Raw genomic sequence first — 10,030 nt, forward strand, 5'->3', positions numbered from 1 at the left:
TACCAAGATATCTCAGCCGAGGCGCAGAGGTAGTGCTGTAATTGAGCTGCTATTATAGCTGGGATGCTTGAACCTTGCAGTCTTAGTGGACGAGCCACTGTGGCGCCCGCTAGCAGCATCATCAGAAGCTCTCCCGCAGCTCCAGCCTCCCAGTCCCGCCATCGTCATCGTGCGCTGACAAGGCGACAAAGATGGCCATCTCGGTACGTGAGCTGTGAATTCGCCCTTTTGGCAGCTCTGCCCTGTTGGCTGCTGGGCCTCTCTTTCTGTACAAGTTCATGGCAGCTAATCCAGCCCACAGTGGAAGTCGTTTGACTTCTTCGACGTCTCGCAGGTGGCGCTGCCCGACGACGAAACCCGCCAGCTCTTCGACAGCAACGACATCTCCAGCGTCTGCGCGGGCTCGGACAGCCTGTTTATCGGCTCCAACGATGGATACGTCAGCATCTTGGGAAAAGGATGGAAACTCATCAGGAGGTTCCAGGCGCATGAGGCGCGCATCACACACATGCGTCAGGTGGAGGGGACGAGCCTGCTGGTGACGATTGCGGTGAGCCGTCTCCAAGGCGTTTTCGAGGGTTTGCGCTGACTGTTGCTTAGGAGGACATGAGCAGCGAGCCGATACTCAAAGCCTGGGCCTTGGACAAGCTAGTCAAGAGGACCAACATGCCGACCTGTCTCAGCACTCTGACAGTCAACAACGGGAGGCGGCAGTTTCCGGTGAGTCGCCCGTAACATGACTGGGGGACGTTGTGTGTTGATACAGGGCAAATAGATATCAGCATTTGCTGCACTCGACGACCTCACTCAAATCGCCGTGGGTTTTGCAAACGGCGCGGTAACCGTCATCCGAGGAGACCTTGTCCATGACCTGGGAACAAAGCAGCGCATCGTATACGAGTCGGAGGAGCCCGTGACGGGTGTCCAATTGACGGCCCAGGAGAGCTCAACAACCCTCTTCATCTCTACAACCTCGAGGATATTACAGCTTTCATTGTCCAGGCGGGGCCAAGGCTCACCACCGAAAACGATTGAGGACTCTGGCTGCGCGGCAGGTTGCATGACGGTCGATCCCAAGACGGAGGACATTGTCGTCGCCAGAGACGATGCCATATACACATATAGGTTGGATGGACGTGGGCCCCCTCGAGCATACGAGTCCCCCAAGCGACTTGTATCTATGCACAACGACTACATTGCTGTCGCGGGTCCGTCATCTGTTAGCAGCAGCCGAGACCCTGAGGCTTTGCGGAGAAGATTCGGTTCGGCGACGGCAGATGGTCTATTTAACGCCTGGACCTTTGTTCTCTTGGAGCCGGATCTGCGAGTGGTTGGCCACACAGAGACGCTCATCTCACCGGTTCGGTTCATCTTTGAAGTATGGGGTGATTTGTTCACAGTCACAGAGGAAGGAAAAGTACGGCTACTAAATTAGGGATGCGTAGCTATGGATGCTAACAGTGTCATTAGACTTACCGATATCACGAGAAACCGCTTCAGCAGCGTCTGGAAATGCTCTACCAGCGCAACATGTTCCCCCTCGCAATTGAGCTGGCTCAGAACTCGGGGATGAATAACGAGCAGCAGAGCCTCATCTACCGGCGTTTTGGAGATCATCTATATCAAAAGTCAGACTATGATGGAGCAATGAACCAGTATATTCGAGCAATTGACGCTACTGAGCCTTCTCAGGTTATTCGAAAGGTGAGGGATCTCCCCTCACGCCATGGTTCAACCGCTGACAAAGGGAATTTAGTTTCTGGATACCCAAAGGATACACAACTTGATTTTATACTTGGAAAAACTGCATCACCATGGAAAGGCTACATCTGATCACACCACACTCTTGCTCAATTGCTATGCCAAACTTAAAGATATTAAGAAGTTGGAAGAGTTTATCATGGCTCCAGGAGACTTGAAGTTTGATCTAGATACGGCCATTACCATGTGTCGGCAAGGTGGCTACTACCAGCAAGCTGCTTATCTGGCCAAGAAGCATGGCGAAACCGAGCTTGTCGTGGATATCTTGATCGAGGACTCAAAGAGCTATGATGAAGCGCTGGACTACATTTGGCATCAGGATCCTGCAATTGTTAGTGCGCCCCCTTCCCATCCTACCACGCCCGATACTGACTGCTCCAGGCATATCCGTGCATGCAAAAGTACGCCAGGGTTCTCATAGAACATTGCCCCAAGGACGCGACAAAGCTGTTTGTGGATTACTATACCAGCAATTATCGACCGCGGCGCACGGTGGTATTGCCCATTGAGGTTTCTGGGGCAGGTACAGGCAGCAGTGGGTTAACTGCCGGGGCTGCCAGTGCTGTGCAAAACCTGGCCAACCTCCTCATCCTACCTTCATACATCAGTCCCGCAACCGGAACTCCAGGAAGCGCAAGGCCAAACGAAACCGTCGTCTTGGCCGACGAAGACGACTTACCGATACCCAGATACAATCCCCCACCGCCCCGAACGGCATTCTCATCCTTCATCGACCATCCTGATGAATTCATCACATTCCTAGAGGCATGCTTGGAAGAGGAAAAGCTGAGGGCACTTCATAGCACCGATCTGTACACGACGCTGTTTGAAATGTACTTGCACAAGTCCAACGAGAAAAAGGGCAGTTTACACAAGGAAGAGTGGGAAGCAAAGGCAAAGAAACTCATTGAGGGAGACCATGTACCGATGGAGAGCTCCAACGTGCTCTTGCTGTCACATTTATCCAATTTCCAAGACGGCACCGTTTTGGTTAAGGAGCAAGCTGGGCTGTTATCCGATATATTTAGATCCTATACATCGGCAAAGGACACACGTGGGGCATTGAAGGCGCTGAGAAAGTACGGGCCGGAAGAGCCGCAGCTGTATCCGGCCGCGTTGGCATACCTCACGTCAGATCCTCGGGTGCTTGAGGAAGCTGGGCCGGATGAGTTGGCGGCCATCTTGACCAAGATTGACAAGGACGGGCTCATGGCGCCATTGCAGGTCGTTCAAACCCTTGTCGGGCAAAACTCTGGCACCGGTGTGGCTACCATGGGTATGATTAAGCCATATCTTCGCGACACAATCACCCGCGAGCGCAAGGAGATTGCCCAAAACCGTAACCGAATATCCACGCTCCGCACCGACACTGAGAAGAGACGCAGTGACTTGGAGGATCTCAGTTCAAAACCCGCCGTGTTCCAGGCCACGCGATGCTCCGACTGTGGCCAGGGGCTGGATCTCCCAGCCGTGCATTTCATGTGCAAGCACAGCTTCCATCAACGTTGTCTCCGTGGCGGCGGCGAGGATGACGAAATTGAGTGTCCCAAGTGCGCGGGCGAGAATGAGGTGATTCGCAAGATGAGGGAGGGCCAGAGGGAGCGGGCAGGGCGGCACGAAATATTCAAAGCAGATCTGGAGAACAGCTCTGATCGATTTGCGACCATTTCCGAGTGGTTCTCGCGAGGCGTGATGGACGCGCAGGGCTCAGACCAGGCTTCTTGATTTTTCATATACGGGCGGGCGCAGGCGATGAGGCGGCATCTTTACCATGTTTCCCTCTTGTTTTGATTTCATTTTCATTGTTTTGGGATACATATCTAGACGCTTTGATAGTAATTGTGACATGAAGCCAAGAGGTTGATGATTTGTGGCTGGTTTGCTTCTCCTCTATGTTAGTCAGTCCGGAGCTCTTCGGTTCGACTGCCGAAAATGCCCCGCGTCTCATGTCACCTCAGATGATATTGTAAGATGTCACTTGATGGTGCATGCATTACCTGTGGTCCGTTTACTTGCCCATCACCACAAGCCAATTCATCCACTCGCATCATGGCCATTTCAGATTCAGAATCATTAACCATGCGTCCAAATCCGAAGCAGCTGGTCGACTACTTCTCTCGCTCACTCACCTCCTTTCACTCATCGCCAGATGTCTTTCGCATCCTCTGCACGCTGCCCCATGCCGGTCAAGAGCCAGTCTCGCGGCCAGCATCGGGAGTGCGCAGATTGGTGGTTCTCGATTCGAGCTTCAATCCACCGACCAGGGCGCACGCAGAGATGGCGAGGTCTGCGCTGAAGTGGGCTTCTTCTTCTTCTTCGTCCTCGGAGGGGACGAGGCTGATGCTGTTGCTGGCCGTGAATAACGCGGATAAGGCACCGAAGCCTGCGAGTTTCCCGGTGAGGCTGGGGATGATGGAAGGTTTTGGACGGGATCTTCTAGGGAGTCTTGAGCTTGAGGGGGGTGTCAGACCCGAGATTGATCTGGCGGTTACGAAGATGCCGTATTTCAACGACAAGGCGAGGGTGATTGGGGAGAGCGGGTTTTATTCTTCTTGGGGGGGACAAGAGCCAGAGCAAGTCTTTTTGGCGGGATTCGATACGGTGATTCGGATATTCAATCCAAAGTACTACGGAGAGGGGGGCATGAGGGCGGCGCTGGGGCCGTTTTTCGAGAGGGCGAGGTTGCGGGTTACGATGAGGACGGATGATGGGTGGGGAGGGGAGGCGGAGCAGAGGGAGTATGTGAGGGGGCTGGGCGAGGGAAAGCTGGATGAGGTTGGAGGCGATGTTGCGTGGGCTGGGCGGGTTGACTTGGTGGAAGGGACGGGGGATGGGGTGAGTAGTTCGAAGGTGAGGGAGATGGTGAAGACTGGGGAGAAAGATGGGTTGGAGAGATTGGTGGATGAGGAGGTGATGGGTTGGATTGAGAGGGAGGGATTGTATAGGGAGTAGGGATGGGGATTGTTGTGATGTTTTGATGGGTTGATTTTTATATCGGCTACCCTAGAGTGAGGCGAGAGAATCTTTATATAGATATGCTGCACTGTTTGAGCAAGAATAACTTGGTATAATCATCATCAAATATTCTGGTCTCTATGGTACACTTGAGCACAAGACTGATGAATGTTGGTTTCGAAAATTCACATGTAGATGTTGATAGGCATTGATGTCCTCATACGGTGGCTCTGTCTGACTATATTGAAGCCATTCCCAAGAAGCAAGCATGGAATAGCACAACGGCATACCTCTCGGAGTCGGCTACCCCATGTGGAAACAAGTCTACGGCAAATTCAAATACATCACTAATTCCTGTTAGTCTCAGAATAGAAATCACAAGCGTTGACAGCCATGTGCATCTCTACGTATAAACACAAAGCCAAAACTCACGCTCTAGCTCGGACAATCACCAAACGGCATTTCTCTCGGAGCTGACAACCGCTTTCAAAAACAAGCTTCCCAAGAGCCACAAAATAACGGGGTATCTCAATTACTCTTACGAAAAGAATTCAATCTCTATCCATGCAAACGCAGAAAATTTCTTCATTGCTGCCTTGCATCTCGGCCATATCCTCTTTTCTTTGGTGCAAAACCTTTCGCAACCCGAGTCAGCTACTACTAGTAGCAAAACCCCTGTCAAATCAGGCACTCAACCGCTCTGATACGGGAAATGAACCAAAAGCGGGTACCTTTTTTTTCTGCCACAAAAACTTTTAGGCGGTCAGCCAGCCCCACAGGGACACCTATAAAAGTCTGCCTTGCCCGCCTTGCTTTCATCCTTTTTTTCTTTTCTTCTTCACGTCGACAATACTTCAGTATGTGCACCCCCAACTGTGCGATCCTCCGCACCGCAACAGAGCAGATGTGCTAACAAACCGCCCTACAGGAGAATCATTTCTATAGTATTCGTCTCTTGCTTTGGTTCCCAAAAGAGCCATCGAATCCACCCTGGTTGATGATTGTATATCCTCGATGCCCAAGAGTGAATTTTTATGGTCCTCTCGCCCTGTCCGCAAGGATGGCGGCAGTTGCCTTTGTGCTTCTGCTGTATAGAGAGTTGTTTTTTCTCTTGATGATCTCGACCCTGCCGGTGGTCTGCCTTCGGGCGCGCTGGTAGGGTGGGTGTCGATGGACGTCTGACAGGCCCTTTTCCTTCTTTTCATTGCTGCTTGGGGCTTGCCCTGATGGTGAAGGAGAGATTTGTCGTGCGTAGTTGGTATGCTATGGATTAGCATAGTGCCGTGATTCACGGAAATGGAACTTGCAATGGATGTAGTTTTTCATGCAGAATGAAACGGACCTGGGTGTCTGGGTTACGTTATGCTACAGGTCTTTCATCATCACAAACCGCTTCTCTGGCGTAATGTGGTTAGTACAGCGTAGTAGTCTAGGTACGTATGTACATTTTTCAAATCTGCATCCACAGGTAGGTACGCAGAGGTACCTTAGTACCTATCCAGAAATGGATTTATGTACGTTTGTAACATGACAATATTTTCAACCTCCGCACTCCCAACTACCTACCTATCTATCTACCTTTTGCATAGGTAACATTCCATGGCCGAGCAGAACACGGGCTCAAGTTTATCGCCACGACTCTAGGTATCTATATACAAAGTAGTATTCAATCTTGCACTCAAAACTATCGGCAATTTTCTCGACGAGGGCATCTACTTGTCTATTTCAGACTTCACCAGCGCGAAAATGGACAGCGAAGACCAGGTCTTCATCCTTGTCGGTTCTACCGCACGCTTTATACCCCAAGGAGAGGAGCAGATCATAGGGCCGGAAAACACAATAAATCTCGTTCTCGACCCGAAGCCTCTCCCAGTCCGGATACCACTCATCTACTGTAACGTCTGCGGCGTCAGCTGGCTCGTAGGCCAGAAGGGTCGAGAGGCTGCAGCTGGTCATCCATCACATTATACGCTGGATCACATCTATGCAGGGACTCGTCGCTCCCTAGTAGCTTTCATCGATGGTGCCTGTCCAGCAAACGGGCAAGGTGCTCTCCAGGCCTCGATCGGTGTATATTTCGGACCCGAGTCGCCAAACAACATTTCTCGTGTCATAAGTACATATCGCCCAACGAACCAACTTGCAGAAATCACAGCCGCAGTAGAAGCCATGCGCCAGGTCCGCTCTATCATCATGCCAGAGCGCCGTGCTTTGGTGAAGGCTTCCTTGCCTGGAAGCCACCCCGACGCCTTGCGGGACATTCGCCACTTCACGCTGGTTCTGGCAACCGACTCGAGCTATCTAGTTGATTGCATGTGCGATTTTATGCCGCAGTGGAACCTTGATGAGACAGAGGGAATCTATTACAACCGTAGGGGCGACGCTATTAAGAACAGCGAAGGTTTTTGGACGCTGTATGAAGAGATAAAGCTCTTATCCGCCGTTGGCGTTCGGGTGAAGTGGTACCATATTCCACGTGGTTTCAACTATGAGGCAGATGCTTTGGCGAATGCAGCGTTGCGCAAGTGAAATCTATGCGCTGTATTATAGCTGCGTATAGACGGATGAGTTTGAATATCGACTGCCATGTTAGTCTAGGTGCTTGGGTGGAGAATGATAAATGGCTTGCATGAAGCCGTCACTAAATGTGGAGAGCCGTGGTGGGCTCTCGACAGGAGGAAGCAGCCGAGCTCCACGATCAAGATGAATGAGATTAATGACATATCATGAGCTTTCTAGACTATCATGATGACATTACATCAAAAGTACATGATCTACCATATTATAGCGATCATGTACAATGACGGCCGCAATCGGCATGTTCACGCGCTTTCGCCCAAGACGCACCTTCTCCCGTGAAAATATGAACATTTACAAACACCTCCCATCTTAGTCATCAGTCGTAACCATGATACTGTACAGGTCCATCTATTCCAGCCATCCAAATTTTTTAGCAACAAAACTCACGCATCCCAGTAACGCCGTCGCACCCGTGAATACAATCAAAACGCCATATCCGCTCCCATACCCCCCGATCGCCTGGCCCTGCCATGGCATCCCCTTAACCAGAGCCTCGCTCAGCGGGCCCGACACAATGTTTCCAACGCCTCTGCCGATGGAGAGGAACGCAATAACCATGAGAGGATCATACTTGCTGGTGCTGACGCTCTCGTGACGGCCCTCAATGCTGGCCGTCTCCCCATCCGCAGTGGTTGCAATCTTGATAACATGCCTCATGATGCCTGGCCATGAAGTGGTGAAAGACCCGGCAAAGACGCCGTAGACAAGGCTGAAGACGTACAGGATGCCAATATTCGATCCGAGACCCCACAGAAAGAAGACGCCGAAAATAGCACCCAATGTGGATATCAAGATGCATGTCGTTACATGCAGCCTGTCGACCAGAGTTCCCATTGTGATGGGTCCCACGACTGATCCGACGTTGAGCACCAACAGCGTTGCTGCTGACGCAAAAGAGCTGGCACCAAGCACGTCCTGCGCATATGTGGGTAGGAAGATACCCGGCAGGAAGAAGCCTATGCCCTCAATAAAGTTGCCCAGCTGATACAGGGTGAAGACGCGGTTCTTCATGAAGCTCCAGTCCAGTGGTTTGATATGAGCCGTCATAGCCGGCGGCAGACGAGGCTTGACGAAATAGATCAGCGGCATGGTCAGGACGAAGAGAGCAACCGACCATATGCGCAGTGTGGTTCGGAAGCCATATCGGGTCAGCAGCGCCTCGAGCACCAGAGGGATGGTGAAGCCTCCAAGCCCGGTTCCGGACCACATCAGGCCATAAGCCAGCCCCTTGCGGCGGTCAAACCACTCATCTACATACATCAGACATGGGTTGTAGGCGATTGAGCCGCCAATGCCGTAGAGAGCACCTTGTGTGAGGATGAGATGCGTCGTCGTGGTTGAGAAGGAGGAAAGCGCGAGAGCGGCGCACATCATGAGCAGGCCGGCGGTGGGATTCCAGCGTCCCTGCTTGGGATAGATGCGCGCGAGAGCAATAACAAGGGGAGCGTCGAGATACATGATGCCCTGATTGAAAGTCAATTGGAAGCTCGTACGAACGGTCTTGTGCTGCACGTACCATGGCGCAAGTTCCTATAATGGCCGTCTTGGAGGAGCCGGCAAAGGGCTCGTGGGTGCGGTAGTACTCCTGGAAGATACCAAATGCGAAAGGAAAGCCTATTCATGCCATTGGGTCAGCATGTCGTATTCGTTCGCTTTTGCGTGCGAATTGCTGTTCGACTTACCCCATACCATGGCTTCCATCACGAAGCAAGCTGCCAGAAAGAGCCATGCGTCTTTGCCTGTGTCGACGGGCGGGAGAGAATAGCCCTGGTCCTGATCCTCTTGCTGTGCCTCCACATCGTCAGGGCGAACCTCTACCACAGCGGTAGAATCGTTTGTGCCCTTTTCATTCTCACTGCTGTCCGGCGGAGAGCCGACATTGTGGCCACTCGGGGACGTGATTGTGGGGGTAGGGGATGATGGCGTCGTCACTGTTGGCGACGTAAATGGTGTTTCGGCAGATACGGGCTCGGCCGCAGGCATTGAACACCCGGCTCCGGTATATGATGATGTGTGTTTCGACTTCTCGCGTCACGAATAACGAAATGTGTTGTAAGTTGGGCCAAAAATTCCAATGAACAAAGCTCGAAAAAAAGGATCCCGCGTGGCTCGAAGAGTCTGGATGCTTCCGACAGAGATGATTCGAATCCGTATTGCTCCAGTGCGGCTTTTGTACCAACTAACGTCTGTCCAGATTTAAAGCAGAAGCATTCTCCCTTTTTTCTTCCACCTCATTCCTATGGCGCCTTCTCGCCGGTTTATATATCCAGCCCCCCATCCGAATCCATTCTCCGCGCTACTCACGATATGTTCATCCCAGAGTGGCTCCAAGAGGTTCCCGACTTTTCTCCCGGCGGTCATACCCAAAGATGGACACCACGGAGGAGAAAGAGAGAAAAAAAAGTTTATTTTACTTTCATTCTAGCTTGCCTGTCAGATATCACACCCCCTCGTTTCGGCAGTTTGATACTGTCCGTGGCCTTCACTAATAGAAGTGTACATATCAAGCAGACAGGGTTTCTCTTACGAATCGGCTGCGATTCTTCCAGCACTAAGGCACAGGCATGGATCAGCCAAAACCATGTGTCGACCCCGTCGTGCCATTAAGACGAACCGGGATGCATCGAGTCTTGACGTGGTTTTCCAAACCAGGGGAAATGGCCGGGAGGGCAAATCGCAGCCCCCCGCCGGTATGTGCGAGTACTTTGACTATGGAGCTCTTCTGCCCATTGAT

The 10,030-nt window shown here is 51.8% G+C and overlaps 4 protein-coding genes across 4 annotated transcripts; 3 read left to right on the forward strand and 1 right to left on the reverse strand.

Annotated features, from left to right (window-relative positions):
• Window positions 1-191: 191 nt before the first annotated feature.
• On the forward strand, window positions 192-3,618 carry TRIVIDRAFT_80172 (uncharacterized protein; the record flags this gene model as incomplete). Its single annotated transcript, XM_014094772.1, has 7 exons — window positions 192-203; window positions 302-550; window positions 601-720; window positions 776-1,417; window positions 1,471-1,704; window positions 1,757-2,092; window positions 2,143-3,618. The coding sequence occupies 7 exons, from the start codon at window positions 192-194 to the stop codon at window positions 3,484-3,486; spliced, it is 2,937 nt and encodes a 978-aa protein (XP_013950247.1).
• Window positions 3,619-3,981: 363 nt separating this feature from the next.
• Window positions 3,982-4,713, forward strand: TRIVIDRAFT_25247 (uncharacterized protein; the record flags this gene model as incomplete). The annotated part of the gene is made up of 1 exon (XM_014094773.2): window positions 3,982-4,713. A coding segment is annotated over one exon (732 nt), but the record flags the coding sequence as incomplete, so codon positions are not given.
• Window positions 4,714-6,462: 1,749 nt separating this feature from the next.
• Window positions 6,463-7,245, forward strand: TRIVIDRAFT_227979 (uncharacterized protein; the record flags this gene model as incomplete). Its single annotated transcript, XM_014094774.1, has 1 exon — window positions 6,463-7,245. One exon carries the CDS (start codon window positions 6,463-6,465, stop codon window positions 7,243-7,245), a length of 783 nt encoding a protein of 260 aa, XP_013950249.1.
• A 399-nt stretch (window positions 7,246-7,644) lies between these two features.
• TRIVIDRAFT_195929 (uncharacterized protein) lies at window positions 7,645-9,279 on the reverse strand (the record flags this gene model as incomplete). Its single annotated transcript, XM_014094775.1, has 4 exons — window positions 7,645-8,760; window positions 8,813-8,910; window positions 8,979-9,110; window positions 9,153-9,279. 4 exons carry the CDS (start codon window positions 9,277-9,279, stop codon window positions 7,645-7,647), a joined length of 1,473 nt encoding a protein of 490 aa, XP_013950250.1.
• Between the last annotated feature and the right edge of the window lie 751 nt (window positions 9,280-10,030).

This window comes from Trichoderma virens (assembly GCF_000170995.1).
Source record: "Trichoderma virens Gv29-8 chromosome Unknown TRIVIscaffold_91, whole genome shotgun sequence".
Lineage (NCBI taxonomy): Eukaryota > Fungi > Ascomycota > Sordariomycetes > Hypocreales > Hypocreaceae > Trichoderma > Trichoderma virens.